The sequence below is a fragment of the Halichoerus grypus genome, chromosome 2 (genome assembly GCF_964656455.1).
Source record: "Halichoerus grypus chromosome 2, mHalGry1.hap1.1, whole genome shotgun sequence".
NCBI lineage: Eukaryota > Metazoa > Chordata > Mammalia > Carnivora > Phocidae > Halichoerus > Halichoerus grypus.
This window is the reverse complement of record NC_135713.1, coordinates 171,234,464-171,258,741: the sequence shown is the minus strand read 5'-3', so window position 1 is coordinate 171,258,741 and position 24,278 is coordinate 171,234,464. Positions and strand designations below refer to the sequence as shown.

General features: G+C 50.1%; 1 protein-coding gene and 1 long non-coding RNA gene across 2 annotated transcripts in view; one reads left to right on the top strand and one right to left on the bottom strand.

Moving 5' to 3' along the window:
- Nucleotides 1-1,265: 1,265 nt before the first annotated feature.
- Nucleotides 1,266-16,757, bottom strand: LOC118532236 (uncharacterized). The gene is made up of 8 exons (XR_013444394.1): nt 16,623-16,757; nt 16,281-16,330; nt 15,906-16,017; nt 11,524-11,607; nt 8,468-11,367; nt 4,047-8,037; nt 3,142-3,315; nt 1,266-2,817 (listed from the first exon to the last, which is right to left on the bottom strand). It is a non-coding gene; the product is annotated as an uncharacterized LOC118532236 (long non-coding RNA).
- Nucleotides 16,758-17,381: 624 nt separating this feature from the next.
- ASIC2 (acid sensing ion channel subunit 2) overlaps nt 17,382-24,278 on the top strand; it is a 1,112,496-nt gene continuing 1,105,599 nt past the window's right edge. Inside the window, exon 1 of the mRNA XM_078063539.1 lies at nt 17,382-17,936. Within this exon, the coding sequence (XP_077919665.1) occupies nt 17,382-17,936 (555 nt within the window). The remainder of the gene's footprint in view (nt 17,937-24,278) is intronic.

Genomic DNA, 24,278 nt, shown 5'->3' with positions numbered 1-24,278 from the left:
CATTTCTCCAACCACATTGAACACCACTTAGGAGTCCTTCTGACAGTGCACACCCACGCACCATTTCCGAATGCTCACAATTCCATCAGAATCGTGGATGAATGAGTTCACTTCCATGCTCCCCGGGTGCTTCATCTTCGAGATGAACATCCTGACGCCTGTGGGCTGCTGAATGTCAAGGTGAAAACGGATGTGAAAACAGTTGAAGACCAGTGAGGGCCTGAACACTGTTTCTCCTGGAAGCAAAAGAAATTCCTTTAAGAGGCTTTTTCCGGGGCTTAAATAGACACAGGTTTAAAGTGCAGATCCTTGCGCTCTGTGTTCCCACAAAAGAGGGGGGGCCTCTGAATCATAGCAGTGTCAGAGTAGGGAGGGCCTGCAAACAATGCATTATTGGGGGTAAGTGACCCTATCAGAGCGTCCCCCCACCCATCTTGGGGGAAAGACCCTGAACCCCCTGGGAGAGTCCTCTCCTTGTCCACAGGTCCTAGCTGGACCCCAGCAGGTGGATATTAACCCTTGCACTGCTCACCTGCCCTCATGTTTAAACCCTGGTTCATGACTGCACACCTGCCATTTTGCATGGGGATGGAGTAGGGGCATGGGGACCAGACAAAGGTCACAAGTCCACAGGGGTGACTCCATGTCACCTAGCTCCCCTTCTGACAATAGTAGTAATAATAATGAGGGCGTTCATAGTGGCAGCTCTAGCTACTGAGCTTTGCTTAGACACTCAGTGCTTCATACATTTTAATTCATCAGATTCTCCCATCAGCCCTATGAGGAGGTACTTTCACTATCCCCTTTTACAGATGAGCAAATCAAGGTTAGACAAGGTACACAGCATGCTTCCAGTAACAGAGCTAGCGTGTGGTAGGTCAGGACTTAAACTCACAGCCATCTGGCTCCAGCACCTGAACCCTTGACCACAGCCCTCACTGCCTCATGAGGTGCATGGACAGCAGCGTGATTCAGTGACCCTGGACTCTTACAGAAGCTCATTCCCACACCTGCAAGTGGGGTCGTGGGCAATTTACTTACCTTTGAAGCCTCAGTCTCCTTTTCTGTAAAATGGACAGAATAACCTCACAGGACCAATTGGGATGTTGGTCTGTGTGGAGAACTTAGTGAGACATTTCAACGTCAGCGGTATGCAGCCCAAAGAACCCATTTGATGTACAAACAGTAGGTGGTTCCTTTAGACTTGGGATTGCCCCTCAAGGGGGTTAGGCGCCGACATTGTTTTAATCAACGACTTCAAGCTCTATTGGATTATAACTGCTCCTTATAGGACCGCTGGTATCGTTACTTTGAGTGAAGACTGGATGTTTTGGTTTCAGGTGGCAACCTCGGAATGTTTTCCCAGCAAAGTTAATTAAATGTACCCAACACTCTCCATGCACCTTCCCCATCTTTCACATAGCCAGGCTTGTAATTTCATGTGCTTTCCCTTGATCTATTTTTATACCATCACATAATGATTTATCTCCTAAATATATCCATCATCCAGGATTTGCATTTATTTTTTTATTAAGTCCCTTGCCTGTCTCCCATAGTTTAATTGGTGTTATTCCACTGTCTGAGTAGTGGAGGGCATAGAATGACAAGACGTGGGCCCAAATTCTGGACTCTTGCGGCTTGCCTGCTCTGTGACCTGGGGCAATCCCCCTGTTAATCTGGGTCTCATCATGCTCATTTGTAAATGGGAGAGAGACCTACAAGGAAGGGCTGTTGTGTGACTCATAGAAATAAAGGTAGTGTAATGCAGTAGCAACACAAGGGGTGGTCGTGACAAATGGCCCATCTTTTTTTTTTTTTTTTAAATTTTTTTATTGTTATGTTAATCCCCATACATTACATCATTAGTTTTAGATATAGTGTTCCATGATTCATTGTTTGTGCATAACACCCAGTGCTCCATGCAGAACGTGGCCCCCTCAATACCCATCACCAGGCTAACCCATCCTCCCACCCCCCTCCCCTCTAGAACCCTCAGTTTGTTTTTCAGAGTCCATTGTCTCTCATGGTTCTTCTCCCCCTCTGATTTCCCCCCCTTCATTCTTCCCCTCCTGCTACATTCTTCTTCTTTTTTTCTTTCTTAACATATATTGCATTAACAAATGGCCCATCTTTGCGTGGGGTAATCGCGTATCACTGAGTCCTCAGCACCATGCATGCGGTGATAGGCAATGCCGTAAAGACAGTAGATGCGTGGTCTGTGGAAGACGACTGGCTGGCTCCCAGCTCTTCCTGGCAGTGCGACTCTGGACACATGATACAACATTGCTATGCTTCAGTTTAGAGATGGAACAGCTATACAGTGAAGATGATAATAGCACCCACCTTCCTGGTCTATATTAAGATGCACTCAGTGGTTCTTAACTGGGAGTGATTCTGTCTCTAGGAGTCTGGAGATGTTATTGGTAGGGGTGGGATGCTGCTGGCATCTGGTGGGTGGAGGTCAGGGATGAAGGTCATTATCCTACGATGCACAGGACAGCACTCCCATGATATAGAATTATCTAGCCCAAGATGTTAGCAGTGCCCAAGTTGAACTTGAATGAATTGTTTCATTAACTGAAACAATCCAGGTAAATTTTGACATAGTTATTGGCACACTAAAAGTGTCTCTCTTGAGGAGTAAAGTTGGCTATATTTGGAGACAGCCATAGAATATTTTAATGTCAGCCTCAGCACTGGGATGGGAACCTTCATGCTAATTCCACTGGAGGTCCTCTGCATCCACCTGGCTCCATCACAGATCTATTCCCTTGTGCCAAATGTGTGCACAGCAGTCCTGCTTGTCCACTTTCAGCTCTGTGGATAAAAGAACACAGCTCAATTCCTCTTTCAGTCCTTCCTGATGTTTATTACCATGACCTGACCCACAGAACATGCTCTGTTATGGTCAGTAAAATCAACAGCTGCCTTAGAGGTGGTTGGCAATTTGGTTTTGGAGTTTGGTTGGCAGGTATTATAGAGAGATATAGATGTAGGAGTCATTTGTTCAAGAAAGAGGGCGGAGTTCTTGTAGGAGGTGCGGATGGATGAATGGGGGAGGGAAGTTCATCCTCCAAGGACAACTGGCTTTATCTGGAGATGACCCTCACTCCTCAAAACTCACAGAAAAATACACTTAACCTGAAGAAGGAGCAGAAGTTTCCAGGTCTCCAGAAAACCAAAAGTTCTTCTCTGAGACAGAAGCTGCAAGAGTGATTGTTTGCAGGACCACTCAGGAATAGGTCTGTAAGGGACCACAGGAGTCATCTGGTGTTTCTGCTTCCCCAAGGAGGAAACGGAACCAGCAAAATATGTCTGCAAAATAGATATTCCCACCAGAGCTCATGGGAACATGTCTTATTGAGCATTATATCTTCACGGGCTAGTGGAGAACTTGATACACTGGAGATGCTGAATAGGTTGTAAGTAACCCTATCAGAGCGTCCCCCCACCCGTCTTGGGGGAAAGGCTCTGAAGCCCACTGGGAGAGTCCTCTCCTTGTCCACAGGTCCTAGCTGGACCCCAGCAGGTGGATATTAACCCTTGCACTGCTCACCTGCCCTCATGTTTAAACCCTGGTTCATGACTGCACACCTGCCATTTTGCACGGGGATGGAGTGGGGGCATGGGGACCAGACAAAGGTCACAAGTCCACAGGGGTGACTCCATGTCACCTAGCTCCCCTTCTGACAATAGTAGTAATAATAATGAGGGCGTTCATAGTGGCAGCTCTAGCTACTGAGCTTTGCTTAGACACTCAGTGCTTCATACATTTTAATTCATCAGATTCTCCCATCAGCCTTATGAGTAGGTACTTTCACTATCCCCATTTTATAGATGAGCGAATCAAGGTTAGACAAGGTACACAGCATGCTTCCAGTAACAGAGCTAGCGTGTGGTAGATCCAGGACTTAAACTCATAGCCATCTGGCTCCAGCACCTAAACCCTTGACCACAACACGGACAATAGCATGATTCAGTGACCCTGGACTCCTCCCAGAAGCTCATTCCCACATCTGCAATGGGGTCGTAAGCAATTTACTTACCTTTTGAAGCCTCAGTCTCCTTGTCTGTAAAATGGGCAGAATAACTTCACAAATGAAACGAGATATTGGCTCCCGGCACATGTTGATTCCTTTCCCTCCATAAAAATGCAGCCTGTCCAGAGAACTTAGTGGGACATTTCAATGCCATGTCCCCTGATATCCCACAATCCAGAGCTCTCTCTGCAGTATGCACAGACCTTTGCCCTGCCTACCCCGTGGGGACACCTGTTGGTTTGCAGACTGGCACCTGTACAGAGGGCCAGCAGAGACCCAGGAAAGAGGCAGACCCCTCCAGATTGGGAGGTGGCAGCTTTCACAAGCAAGGGAACTTCCTAAAGGGGCTTGTCTTGGAAGCCGCAAGATGAGTACACCTCTGCATCACATGCCAGGGTCTTCAAAGTTTATACAGAGGCCTGAACTAGATTCAGTCGCATATACCACTTAGATATTCTCAACAATGCCTTACTCTCAAGGCTGTGTCCTTGAAAGCAGCTCCCACTGTGGGAATGGTGGGCAGAGCAAACATTCCAAGGACAGGGGAGGGGCTGAGAAGCTTTCGATTGCCTGGGCCCAGTTCGCTGGTCAACTGGGGGTCTCTTGATGACCTCCCCCAACAACAGAAAAATGCTGTCTCTTAGTTATTGGCGTCCTCCAAGACTGCTTTATCAAAGTGCCTAGACCAAAATTAGCAGGCCATCAACCCATGCTAAACCGAATGCATAATCAGACACAGAGAAAGGAGACATGGATATAGGCATCTGTTTATATTTATATATACACAGAGAGAGTGAAAAGACACTCACCTCATTCTCTTTCCACAAAAGCTCCTGAAAATCTGCCTCTGGTGACTCTTTTGTGGCCCTCCGGATGACACACAGGGACACCCAGGGGCGGGAGGGACCTCCGTGGCGCCACCTTCTGGCCAGGTCCCGGAACTTCCTCCAGCCCCCATGTCCTGCCCATTCTTCCAGCCCTCCTTGGCTTTCTTTTCCCTGGAACCGGCTCCTCTTGTCGTGGCCAGTGGGCGCCCCACGGCCACGCTGCTTCCCTGTGTCCTGGCTCCCTGACGTGTCTGCGGAGGATGCTTGCTTAGAATAATGGCAGAGTGGAAAGAACCTAAAATCTGGAGTCAGGGAACCAGGACGTGAACCCCAGACCCTCCTACTGTCGTCCCAGTGTCCTCCAACTCTCTGAGCCTCAGTTTCCTTCTTCATACCATGGACAGCGTGACCCCTCTTCTGCTCATGGAAATCAAACAGGATAATGCCTGCTGGACTGCGTCACATCAAGTGTGATACCGACACAAGATATTATTAGTGCCTCGCCAGGGAGACGAAAGGCTCCGTGAGAGCAGGGGCGGTGCCTTCCAGGTCTTCCTTAGGCCCCTGCAGTGCCCGCCACAGGGCTGGACACGTGAATATGCGCGTCATGAATTTGTAGTCAAACGAGTCTAAAGGTAAGAAAAAGACGAACATGACACAGATGCCTTGCTCCTTTGTGCTCCATCCTGTTTTTCTCCTCATTCCCATTTCATTACTTTTATTTCTCATTGCTTTATGAAAGAGGGAGGGGGTAAATACGTTGACTTGAAATGAACACAGGAGAGAGAAAAGTCAGAGGCAGATAGGTACAGAGGTGAGGCACACTCTGACCCACACACATTGGAGCGCTTCTTAAAACAGCGGATGGGTGAAGAGAGAAGGCGAGCAGGGTGGGGGCTGCTGACATAAGGAGGTGGGTGGGCGGGCGAGAGGGGGTTCATAAGCGTTCAAGGAGGCTGTGTGACAAGCAAAGTGACCGAGGTATGATAAAATACCACCTCTGCCACTTGTTCCTGACGATCAGAAGCCGTCCTAACCAGGAGCGGGAGGAAGTTCCCCTCGGCAGCAAGGCGGGCCCAGCTCCTAGGCACCGCCTGTGTTTCTGGGCTGTTCTTGTCTCCGCCAGCTCACCTATGGCCCAGGGGCGCCGATAAAGTTGTCGTGGAAAGCCTGTCTGTGGCGGGTTGACTTCGGGGCCCTCTGCGCATTTGTCCTCCTGTGTAAAGCAGTTGGCTCTGGGGGTTGGGAGAAAACGAACAGTGATGGGTTCTCTCTCCTCCTTCCTTCCCGGGGGAGAGAGGAGCAGCGACAGGGCTCCGGCAGGAGGACACAGGGAGAGAAACACGCAATCAAGAGTGTTTAGAGGGCAAACGTAATACGGAGGATGGACAGGGAGTGGGCGTGTGTGGGGGGGCTTTCACACCCTGTGGAGAAGGGAAATGACATAACATTAAATCAGGAGCATCTCAGGGTCCTGGGTACCTTCTTTTACTCATGGGGTAGCTTTGAACCAGACCTGCTTTGTTTCATATGAGAGGGGACTTTTGTGTCTTTCACCGGAGGGCCTGGATAGGTCGGGTGTGCTCCCAGAGTCTCTGCTCAGCCTACCCGGACGGGTCAGGGCTTAGGTGACTAAGGGACTAGGGGTAGGTGTGTCTCATGGAAAGCAAACACAGTAAGAGAAAGGAGCCACTGATTCACTACTAAGGGGGTGAGTATTCATATTACAAACCAATTTTTGGCTATCAAAAAATTGATTGAGGGTAAGGAAGAGTTTGGAGGCCCTCCTGTGATTGTCTTCCTTATTTCACACTGGCAAGCATTTATTAAGCACCTACTGTTTCAGTTATTTCTTTATGACATCATTATCCCATCAGATTAGGAAAGCAGAGAAAAGCTTGTATGGGAAATGTCAAGGTCAGCTGTCCATTTAGGCAGGGGTAGTGAAGATGGAATAACCCGTTCATCAGGTAGGTAAGCAGTACTCCCTTCACACCTGACCTCAGCTTCTACCAGCACCATTTTATTTTATTTTATTTTTTTGGTAGTCTATGAAGAAGGGAGAAGAACCTAGTCAACAGCCTCCAAAATTTTTGCATCCAATAACCCCAGCCGAGGTTCTCCAGGTGCGTGGTCCCATGCTGAATCCACCGGCTCTGTTTCCCGTGTGGGGGAAACAGTGGACAGGGTTGGGGGGTAGGCGGGGCCCCTCACCTTCCTCAGGAACTGGTTTCAGGATAGAGCACGGGTTTCTCAGGGTCGGAAGAGGGTCCCCATTCTTGCATCTCAGAGAAGCAGCCTCAGTCTCAGAGGTAAGGGAATTCTCACATCACAGAGGACCTTCCGAGCCCCCAGGCTGGGGTACAGCCTCCGACAAGCCAAGCAGGGTGTCTGCCCCTGGGGGTGGGGGTGTGAGTGGAAGGGGGCCCTTTGTTCCAGGGGGAGTCATAGATAATTCACAAGGAGATGAGATGAATTTCAAAAAATGATTAGTACTGAGAAAAAGGAAACAAGTGGTGGGTTTGTGAGGGGGGTGGAGGGTGGAGACAGGGAGGCCAGCCAAGTCCTCTCCAAGCAGGTGACATATGAGAAGAAGCCAGCCATGGGGGAAACCTTTCCAGGCAGAGGGAAATGCCAGAAAACTCCAGAAAATGGCTTGGCATGCCTGATAGATAGGAGGAGCTCCTGGAACATGGCTGATTCTGGTGGGGTTCCCATTCTGCCCTCCATAATCCCAGAAAGGAAGAGAGCCTTCCCCACCCCAAGAGATTCTGATTCAGGGGGGAGGAGCTGGTGGAGAGAGGATGGAGCAGGTCCCTGCATGTTTAACAAGTGTTGGGTGATTGGGATTCACCTGACCCTGTCATCATGCTGCTCTAGCAGATGGTGACGTGGGGTTAATGACCAGAATCCCAGATTCTAACTCATTTTTATCCCATTAACAAGGCATTTATGATTTGGTCAAGGATCATGTCAAATTGTTGTGGCATAGAAAGCTGGTGCAGGAGGAGGCCTCGGCAATAATTTAGCCCAAACAAGGAAACAGCGCAGAGATGTTACATGGTTTTCCAAAGGCCACACAGCAAGTTAAGTCTATCCCAGAGCTCATATCAATTGGCAGCTGAACCCCAAAAGTCCTCTCTGTGTGGACCGGCTTCTGTAGTTTTCTCCTGGAAGAAAAAATAAAACCACTAGAAATAAAATCTCAACAAGCCACACATTGAATGCCCACCTTTGCTTCCTGCCCCTCCCTGGTACACCCTTTGTGACAATATGCTAAGCGTACACCGAGGCACCAAAATAGGATTAACAGTTGTATGAGGCATTTGTTTATAAATCAACCAACAACAGGACACACTATGGTTTATAATAGTTGATCTTTAACCTTTCTTTAGGGCAATGACAAGTCAAGAGAAAAGTATACCGAGGCCCCTCCAAGTTTGAAATAATAATGCCATGTGTATATTAGAAGAGAATGTATCTTTTTTTTTTTTTTTTTGATTAGGGAGTGATGGTAACAGTAACGCGTACCTAGCACATGTTACATAGGAAATTAGCATTGGAGCCCATTGTAGATCTCAGCTTCCTGGCCCTTCCTACCTGTCACCATTTGCAGGAGGCGGCAGGCTGCCCTTTGTGTCCTCACCCTCCCTGGGCTGCAGGCTCTGGGCCAACCTCAGAGTCCCCAGGGTGGGAAGAAGGTCCCTCTTGTTGCATCTCAGAAAAGCAACATCAGTGTCAGAGAAAGTGCATTCATCCGTACTTTCATTTATTCATTCATAAGTGAATACATTTACCAGAGCAAAAATCTCAGCACATTGTCTAAGTGGGGAGTTAAGTTGCCTGATTTGCAAATGAATTTATCTGGAAATTTCCTTAATGTTTAGCCATGCACTTAATATTTTGCTTTCATAAAAAAAAATAAAAAAACACAATTACACAAAAATTAGGGCAGAGCCTGAACATTTGGGCCAAATAGACCCAATCTAAATCCAGTTCCCACACCCCCCATATGTACCCACCATGCCAACGGATTAGGTGCTGAGAATCAGATCGAAGAGGAAAATGTTTAACCAGTGGAATACCACAAAAACATTTTTAAAGATCCTGGAATATCTGATGTTTGTATATAAGCCATACTGCTAATTGCAAATGAGTCTTATCTAATAAAAAGGGTCCTTAAGAAAAGCTGTGTAGAAACATTTTATTTGCCATCAGGTTGAACTGCTATATTTGGCAGGAAACCGGCATATATATTAGGATTCTTGGAAAGGCTGACAAGTACAGGTTTCTGATAACTTAAGATCAATTTGCCTTCAAGCCCCTTCCTGGGGCTCCCTGCTCAGCCCCACACATCACAGGCTGGTCGCTGCAGAGCTGTCCCTGTTCTCCTCACACATGTCAGTAAAATGGGCTCATGACATTGATGATATAATGTTAACATGTAAAGACTTGTCTCTGGGGTACCCTGCAGACTATGCCTCGAGGGAGAGAATGGGGGGATGAACCCACAGAAATTCAAGGTCCAGGCACCATGTAAAATTTTGGGGAGTCATTTGGTCAGGTAAGACTCGAGTTGTGTCAGAAGCTGTGGTTGGTAAGGTGCAAGATTACCCAGATTGGGCTAGGGAAGCAGCATCCTGATTGGCACCAGGTGTCCGAGCACTGTGAGCTGGGAGGTGGAAGTCAGGATTGCCTCAGGCTCTTGCAGGTGAACCCAGATGTCATTCCACCTTTACTGACCTCATGAGAAAGCAAGAATATTAGTGAAGTCAATAACTAAAGTCCGGGCATCTCCCAAGCAGGGCTACCTTTTGAGCTAGATAGGTCTATGATTCCAGAAGGGAGGGGTGGAGCACTGTGGCAGAGAGCGCAGAAGGAGAAAATACCCCTAAGATTCGGGTCCCAGCTCTGGAAGGGGGCAGAAACTTGATAGGGCCCCATGGAGCACCAGCTTTGAGCAGTGTGCACGGTGATCCTCCAGGTGGAGCCTCTCACTAAGGAACGGCATATCACGGTAAGAGCTCCCCCTTCTATCAGGGGATGGGCTGAGAGCATGTTCTATCCACTCCCTTCAACCAAGTTCAAACCCCCACTGTGACCAGAGGGCCATGCCTATTTGCAGCAGAGGGGCAGCCTGTCAACCAGCCCACAGTTTCTAGAAATGTGGGTGCCACTAGGCCCTGTAGAGTGCCTAGATCCTCCAGATGCCAACCTCTCAGTTCCTGTAGTGGTCCCCGTGGCCTATAAGAAGGGAGCAGGTTGAAGTTCCTGCTGATGCCTGGAAACAGTGGGCTGAACTCAGGGTGGTTTGCTTGTGATCACTCGTGAGTCCTGGCCATTGGCCCTTTGCACCGACTGACCATGGACTATTCTAAATGGATTAGCCCAATGGCTTGGACAAGGAGAAGCTGAGAGGTGGATGATCATGAACAAGCCCTCATGAGGTCAGTAAAGGTGGAATGACATCTGGGTTCACCTGCAAGAGCCTGAGGCAATCCTGACTTCCACCTCCCAGCTCACAGTGCTCGGACACCTGGTGCCAATCAGGATGCTGCTTCCCTAGCCCAGGTACAAGCCCTAGCAGCTGACCCTTCAGTTGATGCAGCTGATTAGGGGCATAGGAAGAGTGGCCACTGTAGCTCCCAGGTGGGCTGACATCTTACCAAGGATGCTGGATTGCCCTTTAAATACTGTGACTTGGTTAATGTAGTGCCCACATGTTCTGTGTGTTCTAAACAATGCCCGGGGCTCCAGCCAAAGGGGTCTGGAGCCATCTACCGGAGTTTCCAGCTGGTGAGAGATGAGAAAATTGCTTCTACTGGCTCTCTCCCTCTGCATGAGGATTCTGAATATGCCCGGTTTGTGTTGACACTTGGCCTAACCTGAACTTTCTCTTACCGCCACGAAAACCAGGCTGCCACCATCAGAGGATTAGAGAAGCTGAGTACCATGTATGGATGCCTGTGCCAAATACACTGTCATCAGGGGTCACATTCCAAAGGTCATAATGTGCAAGACTGGATCCAGGAACAGGATCTAAAGCAAGTTTCAGCTCTCCTAAAACCTGCAAGCAGCCGGCATAGTGGAAAGAAAAAAACAGTACTAAAGCAGCGGACTACATTACTAACAAGTAAAACCACTGTGGCCAGGCGACCTAAAGTATAGTCCCAGGCTTTCATACATTTTGTTGAATGATTAACAAGTAGGGTCTGTTGTTCCATATGCCACAATGGGGACCCTTACTGAGACACCCAATGCCATAAGGTATGGAAGTTTCTGGAAATAGCCTGGACTCTTCTCATGGATCAATGTGCTATGCTGCTGAAAACACCAAGTCCCATCATGCCCGGGAGAGGGATTATCTACTGGAATTTGCAATAAGACATCCCACCAGGATGGGTGAATTGCTTTACACCCTCCAGTGATGGGGAGCTACTCACATCTCCGTAGGGATCCTGCCGTCCCGATGCCAGCTGAACCTGTTGAAAACATTCTACCTGGAATGGAACGGGCACTATCGAGAGGGGACAACGTGGGGGTCTTGGTCTGGCATATCCCGCCCTCAGTCCATCTCCTCACACCTCCTCCCCTGCTACCTCCCCTGCCAACACGGGTGGTACAAGCAGCCACATGACGTCCCTCAAGCTGCCAACCTCCCTCTCCTCAAGGCCAAGTGCGCACGTTCTCTTTTCCACTGGTACAATCATTTGGCCACTGTCTTTGTCTCCTCCACTGGCCTGGAAGAGAGCACACGCAGAAGCCCTTACTAAATTCACCCAGCAAGGCTTAAGTGGGAACCGGCAAAGCCTGTCTCCACCGAATGCTGAAATGTCTATTGGAAAAAGCTGTCCTCCAAAATAAGATGGCCTTGGCCATTACTGCCTCGCAAGGAGGCCCCAGTGCCATTATCCAAACAGAATGTTGTGTGCTCATACCTGATGAGTCTGCTGATGTCTCATCTTTATTAAATCATATGAGGACAGAAGTGAGCGTCCTGGGGGATCTGATCCCCAACTAGGGGACTTCATAAATCAGTGGTGCAGATCACAGGGCTCTTCAGAGAAAAAAAATAATTTTGGGGATAATTATCTTAATTTGTGTTTTCTCTTGCATGTGCCTATACTGTTGCTGTGGTATCTAGCTCAATGCAGCTGGTTAGCTGCCCAAAATGAGCCACCTCCACGCAGGTGAAACCCCTTGCTGACTGCTCAGGCACACGGTGGAGGAGGGGCCCGTGCGGTTAGAATAACCCGTCACGAGGGGTGAAATTTTGGAAGGGATGATTGAGAGGACGTGACCGCTGCTTAACCCCGAGCCTGACCCAGGGCAATCAGAGGCTCCTCACCCCCTCCCCTGTCCTTGAAATGTGCATTCCGCTTGCCTTCCCCATCCTAGAAGGTGCCCAAGGACACAGCTTTGAGGGAGCGAGGTATTGTAGAGATGGTATATGTGACTGAATCCAGTGAAGGCCTCTACATAAACATTTAAGGTTCTGGCAAGCGGGCGTGGAGATGTATACAACTTGCAGAGCTCAAGACAAGCCTCGTTAGTTAAATTCCCTTACTAATAAAACCTACCACCTACTACTCCAGAGAGGTCTGCCTCTTTCTTGATCTCTCCTCGCCCTTTGTGTCCAGGGGTCAGTCTGCGAACCAACACCGCCTCTCCCTGCATTGAACCCTGCGTTATCAAGGGTAAGAAATGTGTCTTAAATCCCAAAGACTCCACCCCAAAACTGCTAGAACTCATACAGGAATTCAGTCAAGTGGCAGGATATAAAATCAATGCACAGAAGTCAGTGGCATTCCTATACACCAACAACAAGTCAGAAGAAAGAGAAATTAAGGAGTCAATCCCATTTACAATTGCACCCAAAACCATAAGATACCTAGGAATAAATCTAACCAAAGAGGCAAAGGATCTGTACTCAGAAAACTATAAAATACTCATGAAAGAAATTGAGGAAGACACAAAGAAATGGAAAAACGTTCCATGCTCATGGATTGGAAGAACAAATATTGTGAAGATGTCAATGCTACCTAGAGCAATCTACACATTCAATGCAATCCCCATCAAAATACCATCCACTTTTTTCAAAGAAATGGAACAAATAATCCTAAAATTTGTATGGAACCAGAAAACACCCCGCATAGCCAGAGCAATGTTGAAAAAGAAAAGCAAAGCTGGCGGCATCACAATTCCGGACTTCCAGCTCTACTACAAAGCTGTCATCATCAAGACAGTATGGTACTGGCACAAAAACAGACACATAGATCAATGGAACAGAACAGAGAGCCCAGAAATGGACCCTCAACTCTATGGTCAACTAATCTTTGACAAAGCAGGAAAGAATGTCCAATGGAAAAAAGACAGTCTTTTCAACAAATGGTGTTGGGAAAACTGGACAGCCACATGCAGAAGAATGAAACTGGACCATTTCCTTACACCACACACAAAAATAGACTCCAAATGGTTGAAAGACCTCAATGTGAGACAGGAGTCCATCAAAATCCTAAAGGAGAACACAGGCAGCAACCTCTTCGACCTCAGCCACAGCAACTTCTTCCTAGAAACATCGCCAAAGGCAAGGGAAGCAAGGGCAAAAATGAACTATTGGGACTTCATCAAGATAAAAAGCTTTTGCAAAGCAAAGGAAACAGTCAACAAAACCAAAAGACAACTGACAGAATGGGAGAAGATATTTGCAAATGACATATCAGATAAAGGGCTAGTATCCAAAATCTATAAAGAACTCACCAAACTCAACACCAAAAGAACAAAGAATCCAATCAAGAAATGGGCAGAAGACATGAACAGACATTTTTCCAAAGAAGACATCCAACTGGCCAACAGACACATGAAAAAGTGTTCAATATCACTCGGCATCAGGGAAATCCAAATCAAAACCTCAATGAGAGGGCGCCTGGGTGGCTCAGATGGTTGAGCGTCTGCCTTCGGCTCAGGTCATGATCTCAGGGTCCTGGGATCGAGTCCCGCATCGGGCTCCCTGCTCCTTGGGAGCCTGCTTCTCCCTCTGCTTCTCTCTCTCTGTCTCTAATGAATAAATAAATAAAATCTTTAAAAAAAAAAAAAAAAAACCTCAATGAGATACCACCTCACACCAGTCAGAATGGCTAAAATTAACAAGTCAGGAAATGACAGATGTTGGCAGGGATGCGGAGAAGGGGGAACCCTCCTACACTGTTGGTGGGAATGCAAGCTGGTGCAGCCACTCTGGAAAACAGTATGGAGGTTCCTCAAAAAGTTGAAAATAGAGCTACCATATGATCCAGCAATAGCACTACTGGGTATTTACCCCAAAGATACAAAAGTAGGGACCCGAAAGGGTACGTGCACCCTGATGTTTATAGCAGCAATGTCCACAATAGCCAAACTGTGGAAAGAGCCAAGATGTCCATCGACAGATGAATGGATAAAGAAGAGGTGGTATATATATACAATGGAATATTATGCAGCCATCAAAAGGAATGAGATCTTGCCATTTGCAACGACGTGGATAGAACTGGAGGGTATTATGCTGAGCGAAATAAGTCAAACAGAGAAAGACATGTATCATATGACCTCACTGATATGAGGAATTCTTAATCTCAGGAAACAAACTGAGGGTTGCTGGAGTGGGGGGTGGGGTGGGAGGGATGGGGTGACTGGGTGATGGACACTGGGGAGGGTATGTGCTCTGGTAAGCGCTGTGAATTGTGCAAGACTGTTGAATCTCAGATCTGTACCTCTGAAACAAATAATGCAATATATGTTAAGAAAGAAAAAAAGAAGAAGAAGAATGTAGCAGGAGGGGAAGAATGAAGGGGGGGAAATCGGAGGGGGAGACGAACCATGAGAGACGATGGACTCTGAAAAACAAACTGAGGGTTCTAGAGGGGAGGGGGGTGGGAGGATGGGTTAGCCTGGTGATGGGTATTGAGGAGGGCACGTTCTGCATGGAGCACTGGGTGTTATGCACAAACAATGAATCATGGAACACTATATCTAAAACTAATGATGTAATGTATGGGGATTAACATAACAATAAAAAAATTAAAAAAAAATAGAAGAAATCAAAAAAAAAAGTACAACAGTCACTAAAAAAAAAAAAAAAAAAAGAAGAAATGTGTCTTATTCCTCTTTGTTTCCCCAAAACCAACACAGTGTCTGGTGCAGTTGGTACGTGGTGAGTATGTGTGTGTGTGTGTGTGTGTGTGTGTGTGTGTGTGTGTCTGTGTGTAATGGGGGAAGTGGGATAGAAATGCTTGTCCCCTTCCTACATGTGGGAAGGACTGTTTGGATCTGCTTTCTGAGCCTGTGTTTTGGAGGCAAGCATGCCTGAGTTCAAGGCCCAGCTCTGGCACTTAATAGCTGTGTAACCTGGTGAGGGCACCTCACTTCTGTGAGTTTCTTATCTGTATAATAGAGGTAAACGACAACAACACACACCTGTCAAGATGGCAGGAAGGGTGAAGGGAGATAAGACAGCCTCACACAGGCCTTGACAGAGGATAGAGTCTTATTTTTGGCCCCCTTGTTTTGCAAACCCTCTGCCTATCTAGACGCCAGGGTCTGGGACCTCTGAGACGGCACACGTGTGAGGTGGGCTAGCCTCTCCCATTTGTGCTTACTTGCAATGCTTCTGTGCTCCGAGCTCCCAGGATCAATACACTGCTAATTCAATGCCACATGTTTATTGCCTCAGAGAGCATTCTGACACTGCTCTGTTTGGATCTGGGTTAGCAAGAGGGCAGATGTGATAGAGAAATATTACGAAGCAGATACAAACCAGGAGGGACATTCCCGAGGCTGCTTTCTTCTCAAATGCCTTCCAAGGAGTATTTAAGCTTGGCCTGCCCTGGGGACACCAGGTTGGCTCAACAGGGCGCCTTCGTGTGGCTCTGCCCCAGCTTGGCTGTGTGCATTGGGTTGGCCACTGGAACTTTCTGTTCCTTTCCTCCTGATGGGATTTAGCATCACCAGTTGTATAAGGTTCCAGCCATTTGATCCCTGGCACCTGGCAAGTCACACCCACCTGCTAGCAGGGGCTGACTTCCATGGGATTTTCAGGAAAAGGAGGTAGGTCGCTGAAACCCCAATCCTCTGCTCCCACCTCTATCTCCAGCTGTGCTTCCATCTGGCAAACCCTGGGGCAGAACACACAAACACACACAGCCCAAAGGGAATGCAGCCAGCCCTACCTGGAACCCCAGCTGTCTTTCTTCTTCAGATACAGAACCTTGGGACAGCAGTTCCGGGGAGGGGGGGGTCTACTTGTTGCTCTTTCTCTGGGTCTCCAAGGGGCGCCTGGCTCTTCCATCTGAGGAGGGGCTCCTCCCTCCCCGGAATGTTCCCCTCCCACTCTGCTGGCCAGCGGCAGAACGCACTATGGTTTTAGATTGCTTCTTACCTTCCCCACATTCCGCATCTCCCCGCTGGAGACCCCAGGCTGAGTGTGACCTGGGAGCAGAATTCCGGCAAAGGAATGTTTGTGCCTCCCTGCATCCACGGGGAGGGCTGTCACGTCCTCACTCCCAGGGCCAGTTCCCCACCTTCCCCGAGCGGCCCCCATTAGCTCCCTCCGAAAATGGCCAAAAAGAAACTTTCACCGGGTCCCCGCCAGCCCCACCCCCACCTCCACCTCCCGCCCCGCCCTGCCCCCTTCCCACCCCCCCACCCCCGCAGCTCGGGGTGGGGGGGCGGGGGAGGGGAGGAGGCCCGCTCGCTCGGCGCCCTCTGGGTCTCGCCTTACTTCCGGGAGGCGGGGTGGGGGGGGAAGGCGAGGCCCGTGGAGCCCCCGCGTCCTGCCAGCCTCCGGGTCCGCGCCTCTCCGCGGTCGCGCGCTGCCTCCTCTCCGGGCGCTGGCCGCGGCTCGCCGGCATTTGGAATTCCGCCCGAGAGAGGGGGCCTGGAGGAGGCGGCGAGGAGGGCCGGCGGCCGGCGGCGAGAAGCGGAATCCGGGGTCCAGAGCGGCGCCTGGGAGCCGAGCGGAGCGGAGCATCGGCGGCTTGGGAGGCTCCGCGCTGCGCCCGCCCGCAGTGCATCAGCGTGGCCGCGCGACATCCCCGGGATGCTCAACGCGGGGCATTATGCACTGGTTAACAGGCTCCGGGCTACCGAGCGACTTGTTTGAAGCATTTTCTCCCTCGCTCTCGCTTTTAATCTTGTCTCTAGTGGCGTGTGTAGGGGGGAGGACTTTATTTCCATTGGCTAAGCTCTCCCTTCCCACCCACATCTCTTCCACATCACCTTGGTGTCTCCCTAAATAAAACCAGCCCTCCTTATCGCCTGGAAAAAATCAGGAGCTAGAGTTTGAATGGGTTTATATAAACACTCACCCCTGGCAGCGTGCGGTTGGGCTCCCAGGATAAACTCAAGGCGCCTGGCCTGATGTTTGCCTTGCCGTGTTCTCTCCCTTGAACGTCAAGGTTTGAGCGGAGCCCGAGGACTGAGAACTCTTCCCTGAAATTGGATCATCCTGAAGCCAGTTGCGGAACTGCACAGGGTCCCCATGGACCTCAAGGAGAGCCCCAGCGAGGGCAGCCTGCAGCCCTCGAGCATCCATATCTTCGCCAACACTTCCACCCTGCACGGCATCCGCCACATCTTCGTGTATGGGCCGATGACCATCCGGCGTGTGCTCTGGGCCGTGGCCTTCGTGGGCTCCCTGGGCCTGCTGCTGGTGGAGAGCTCCGAGAGGGTGTCCTACTACCTCTCCTACCAGCATGTCACCAAGGTGGATGAGGTGGTGGCCCAGAGCCTGGTCTTCCCAGCTGTGACCCTCTGCAACCTCAATGGCTTCCGGTTCTCCAGGCTGACCACCAATGACCTGTACCACGCTGGGGAGCTGCTGGCCCTGCTCGATGTCAACCTGCAGATCCCAGACCCGCACCTGGCCGACCCCACGGTGCTGGAGGCCCTGCGGCAGAAGGCCAACTTCAAACACTACAAACCCAAGCAGTTCAGCATGCTGGAGTTTCTGCATCGCGTGGGCCACGACCTGAAGGATATGATGCTCTACTGCAAGTTCAAAGGGCAGGAGTGCGGCCACCAGGACTTCACCACGGTGAGTACTTGGCTTTCAGCTCACTCTTGCGCTTGGTTCTCTTGAGAAGTGCCATGCCGGGGGCGGGGGGTCTCTCTGTGCTTTGGAGCAGGAGAGAGAGTGTGGTGTCTGAGTTGAAGGCCAAGGGGGCAGTTGGCCGGAGTTGTTGGAACTGCTCGGAGAAGTCTGCTTGCCGGCATGGGGCACGGTTGTCTGGTCAGATGTGGAGGGTGAGCGGGGGGCCTGCGGTGGGGGATTGCTCCCCCGGATGTGCTGAGCTGGCTTCCTCCCAACCAGAGGGAGGAGGCCTGAGCTGTCCGTTGTCCAGGGCACTTGGTATCTGAGCTGTGTGATTGGAACAGCTTGTCATTGACGAGGTGGCATTTTTTTTTCTCTCTCTCTCTTTCTCTGCTCGGAAGTGGCATCAGGCACTGCATCCTGTGGGCTGGGCTGGAGCTAAAGCTGCCAGAGAAGGGGGTGTGGGGCCCCAGACAGCCTGGGTGGTTCCAGTGGCTTTGGGAGCTTGCTGGAGCAGGTGATGCTGCACAGGGGTGGAAGTCTCAGTGTTTCCTTTCCTTGTGTGGATTCCGAGCTCCGTGTGGGGAGCGGAGAGGCTGGGGGACCCCGGGTCTCCATCTGGTCTGCTGGCAGGTCGGAAGCAAAGAGATGTCCAGGGTGCTTGGGCCCAACAAGAGCGTGTAAGTGGAGGCCCGTGTGTAGGAGGATGGTCAGTGAGGTGCCCGTGAGGGTGAGGCGGTCCAGGCTGGCTTGTCTGGGAGCTTCAGCTTGAAACTCAAAGGCTCGGTTTGCTGTCTGTGCAGTCGCTTACCAACGTGGTTGCAAGAGGAGGGGTGTGGGGAGGGGGCGAGCAGCTGTGGGATTGGAAAGCCTGGAGGAGGAGTGTGGAGCTGAGTAAAGACGAAAGGCGGAGGGGGATGTGGCTCACGTTCAGGATGGGGCTTCCTAGAGGGGCAAAGAAGGGATGGGAGGAGAACTGTCGCTGCCAGGGTTCTCTGCCCAATTAGTGGACTGCTAGGCATAACTCGGCATAAGGGTGACCTGTGACTGCAGCTGCAAGACCCCTCCTTGCTTCCAGGCAAGTCTGGGGCATCGGGGGCCGTGGGACCGTCCGGAAGCCCAGGGTGGCTGCTTCTCCCATAGCTGCCTTAGGGAGGACCCAGAGCTTTGGAGTCTCAGAGCCTTGAGCCAAATGGCCATGTTAGGTTCTGGATGGCAGGTGCAGCAGTTGCAAAGGAACTGGACTCTGTCATGAGCACTTGTCTGGGCCCTCTGCCTAATTGAGACCTGCCCCGCCTTGCTGATAGTGTCTCCATTCCCCACCCACTCTCAGATCCACTGCCTGCCGGCCCCTTGCTCTGAGTTTCTGTTAATGCCACAGCCAGGCTCTGCCTGCAGCCCCTGTGCTAGCAGTTGGCTGCCTGTGATTCTGGAAAAGCCCAGAGTGCTGGGGAGGAAGGGGCATCTCCCCTTGCATCCCATAGAGCTCTGTTTCCTGGGGGAGCTGTTTTTACTCTCTGTTTCAAACACTGTGAGGGAGAGCACAACAAAATCAGTGGTAGTGTATTTATACTAAAGAGGAAGAGGGTCTGAGCTGGGGGAAGGGACCAGCCATACTGGAAGCCCTTCTAAGTGGAGCAAACAGGACCCTAAAACATGTCATGCACAAATGATGTCTTAGGTGGCTTGAGAGAGAAGGGGACAGTACCTCATTCCTGAAGGCTGAGACCATCCCAGTCTCCCACCCGTGCTTTCTAGTGCTGTGGTAACGCTCAGCTTCACCACTGCACCTTGCAGCTCGAAAATGCGCTCAGCTGTTCCTCTGTCTGCCTGAACACACACGGATCACACACAGAGAGAAACTGCCGTCGGTAGCAGACCCCGGGCCAGGTTCTCAAGCATCCTCATATCTGCGTGTCCAACTAGTGATTTCCTCTCAATTCATGATCAAGTTCCATTTCCAAGGAAAGGTTCTTTGACCCATGGATGCTGTTTTGCACTTGGCCCATCGTTTGAGTTACTGGAGTCCCAAGAGGCCAAAGATCAGGCCTTCAAGCCTCACCTGGGCCTTTGACCTCTCCAGGATGTCTCTCAAATAGTAATGTTCCTTGTGGATATGGTTTATTACATAGTCAGTGGCATGTCATTATCTGCCATCCTCACCAAATCCAGGACTGATCTGGCTGTGTGTTCCCCCTTGGACTAACCTCAACGTATGACCTCCCCCAGCACTGAAAAGGGGGTGAGCCTCAGGGCTGGATCCCCAAGGTGTTCGGGAAGTGTCAAAAAGGGCTCCCAGTCCAGGAATTCCGGAGGAGACCCCAGGTGAATGGCTGATCTTTCTCACCCTTTGATCGCAGTGGGAAGCCATGCTGAGCCTCTATGAGAGGCGATGTGGCACCAGGTTTGTTCCAAGACCTTGCAGTGTGGGGTAATCCTTCCCATGCCCCCTTGGTACACCTGTCCCTTTTGGCCTGGGGTATAGTGTGCTGATTCTGAGGCTCTGGCACTCACAAGAGGGCAGAGAACCTCACAGGTAGTTAAGGGAGAAGTCTAGTTCACTGGCATTCTGGCTCATTTATTCTCTCTGCTGCTCATCCCTTTCCATTTGGCTTATTTGTTAGGCCCTGCCTGGGTTTGTCCTATGCTGGGTGGCTTCTTGCTTTACATGCTATGGCTGACGTATTAGAGAAGTATGGGGGAGGGGTGGTCCCAGGTGGATCGCTTTTTCTGTTTTTCTTTTTCCATGAAGCATACCTAGTGCTATCTCCAGGAATGCTTTTGCATAAGCTTTCTTATTCCAAGTTCTTAGCTGGTGTGCAATGAAGTGCATAATACCCTTTAATTAGTGAATGAGCCATGATTCTAGCAGAGGGAAAGGCTGTTTGTGGAGGTTAAAAGTCCCAGGAAGCCAGGTGTGGAGTTCGGACTGCCGTGTAAGCAGGAGTGCTCCATGCTGATGCAGGTACACTCCCAGCCCTCCCCTGGGACGATCTGAATGCAGATAGGCACGTGTTCGTCCTTCCAGGGAAAGCAGAACAGGGCTTGGTTCCATACTGCCTGCTCGGGGGAGATTGCCCCACTGACCTCCAGTGCACGGATGGATGGAGGTCTGGATGGGGTGTCTCTGGCTGTGAGGGTGGATGATCTAAGGTTACGATTAAGAGCCACTTCTTGGCTTCAATGAGTTTGAATCCCACCTCCATCATTTCCTAGCTTATTCCCTAGGCTTCGATTTGGTGATGTAACATCCCCTATTAATACGTGACTTTCTAACTCACAGGGTTATTGGGAGGAGGAACCGTGTGAGACACTATATGTGAATGTCCTTTGTACTTTGTGACAACTGTGCAGGTGGGGGGCTTTCTCCGTGTCAGGAGGAAGGTTATTATTGTCCACTGCACCTTCCCTGTTTGCAGCCCTCCTTAGGAGTCAGGTAATGAGTCATGCTGTGAGGATGAACCTGGGGGGTGGGGGCTGCTGCTTTCTCTGTTTGGAGCCCAGGGTTAAAGCCCAGGTGGGATTTCTTAGAATGGAGGTCAGAGCTGGGTTCAATAGCTAACTATTGCTGACAGGGGGCAACTCCATTGTTTGTGACTAGCACGTGACTATTTCACGTTGTTTTTCTGCTCATCACATTGGGGTTCATCTGCCTCCAAGTTCAGGAATGCAAATGATCCTTCAGTTGGCACTTTTAACTCGATTTCCATAGTTGTGTGTGTTTGGGCTTTAAACTTGAGATTTCTGGGTCTCCTGGGTGGCTCAGTCGGTTAAGCATCTGCCTTCGGCTCAGATCATGATCCCAGGGTCCTGGGATTGAGCCCTGCATCGGACTCCCTGCTCAGCGGGGAGTCTGCTTCTCCCTCTGCCTTTCCCCTTGGCTTGTGCTCTCTCTCTCTCAAATAAATAAAATCTTTTTTTTTTTAAGATTTTATTTATTTGACTGAGAGATAGAGAGGGCACAAGCAGGCAGAGTGGCAGGCAGAGGGAGAGGGAGAAGCAGACTCCCCGCCGAGCAGGGAGCCCAACGCAGGACTCGATCCCAGGATCCCAGGATCACGACCCGAGCCGAAGGCAGACGCTCAACAACTGAGCCACCCAGGCGCCCCTAAATAAAATCTTTAAAAAAAAACTTGAGATTTCTTCGGAAAGGCATTTCTTTCTTTTCTTATTGAAAGAGAGTTCTCTCCACAATGAGATCTTGTTAGAGGCACATCTATGGATCTTATTCATCTGTATCACATGGCGTTACAAAGATGTAGAGGTGAGGGTTTTAGGAAGCTCACATGCTTGGAATTCTTGCCCAAGGCTGGTGGGTCCACAGCTAACCTCTCGGTATTTCTTGTTACACAAGGAGCAGGTGCGTGAAGACTGGGGGCTTTGGGGAGAGAGCTGAGTTGGAATTCTACCTGTACCCCCATTCGCTGTGTAATCTTAGGCAGGTTTCTTAGCCTCACTTTCCCCATTTTAAGAATCAAAACAGTAATACCCACCACTCGGAGTTGAACTGATCCAGGGCGGTAGAGTGTGCCAAGAGGCCGAGCGTGGCAGAGGCCTGGTACACACAGCGCGAGCCGCTTGCTCTCCGGTGTGGCCCACGGGAGTGTTGACTGGGCCTGCGCTAGATGCTGGCTCTCTTGACGCCAGGCCAGTGTTCTTCCCACTGTTCCTTACTGTGACTCACCACCAGCTTTAGAGCACAGGCAACTGCTGTGCTCATGGGCTTCTTAATTCTCACAACGCTTAGACTTCCACTTTCCCCCGGGCTTTGGTTCCTATCAGTTCTGTGGCCTGAACATCCTCTCCTTCCCCACCCTCTGGGCTTCCACGTTGCAGCTCGTGCTACCGACCTCCCCCCGGGAAGCTCATGTTGCCCCAGCCCCTGCGAGGAGCTGAGTGACCTGCACACGAGGCCCAGAGCTTTTATTACAGTGTGTCGTGTTACTGCACGCACGGTCGTCCCTCTGTCCACCCAAGAGAACACCTGCTCGGCAGCAGTTACAACGCCCGATCAGGGCCTTGCCATCGGAGAGCTCACCGCTCCTTTCCCATCCCCTCTAGATGGAGGGCCAGTTGAGAGCAAGCATCTCGCTCATCAAATGGGTTCTCTGCACACACGATGCTGAATACAGGCCTGCAGTTGTTGATTACAAGTTGCTTTCTGTTTCCTGAACTGACCCAGAATCCTTTGTTCGTGGGCTCTTCTGACTTACTTTTGGCTTTTCTCCCCTCTCTCTCCATGCTTATTTCTTTAAATCCGACGCCTCCTTTAAAATCCAGCTCTAATATCTCCGTAGCCTCTTCCAGGAAACCATTGCCAACCCATCCCCTCCATGACAGTAATCCAAATGAATTTCTTCCTCCTCTGTCTTTGAAAGAGCATTTTGGCTCCCTCCTCTGTTAGAGCACTCACCGTGCTTTTCCTAGCCTTAGACTCATGAAGTGTTTATGCTAGAAGAGCCCTCAGAGATGATTTGATTTAATACCTGAATTCTTTAACCCCGGATAATTTTTATACACTGCCTATTTCTGTCTCTCTTCCCTGTAAGACATGATGTCTTTCCTGACCTTATATTCTCAGGGCTTAGGACTGCTTGGCACATGGTAAGCTCTCAAACTGTGTCTTCCAAGTGTATTAAGTGGGCTTGAAGCTACTGGAAGGTAAGGTGACACTCTGGCTGATATAAAGGGAGATAACAATGTTTCAGCCTCCTTCTCCAGCGTAGGTATCTGGGATCCCACCTGCACCGGGATGACGAGTCTCATCATTGTCATTATTTTAATAATACACTTTCAGATGATAGAAACAATCCATTCTCATTGGTGAACACTTGGGCAGTGTGGAAAAGAATAGAGAAGAAAGAAAAAAATTGCCTACAGTAGTATCCCGGATGCAATTACATGTATTTTGGGGCTTGGGAGTAGCTCCATCCGGTCACACAATGTGTGCACGTTTGTGTGGCCGCGTGCATGGGACCACACCTTCTGTGCATCTGGTGCCTTGTCTGGCAGGCAGCGCATGCCCAATCAGTGTCAGCTTGCTCTGTTCTTTTTGAGTCCCCGGGGTAGTGTACAGGGTGTTAGAGATTCCCTCAAAGGTCCACTTAGAGTCAAAGCAAAATCCAAAGATAGGTCTGATCAATACCCCTCGGGTAGGCTGGGTTTTGTTTTCTCTGCCAGAAGCACTGGGGATAATTTGTGAGAGCCAGTGGTAACCACCCCTCTTAATTCAGCCTCCTTGGATCTTAGGTTCACAACTGAACGCCAGTTACCCTCCTTTGATGGCACTTGATTGATAGTCCAGCTGTGCGTTGACCTGAAGCCATCTTGGTCCCACTGTTTGTT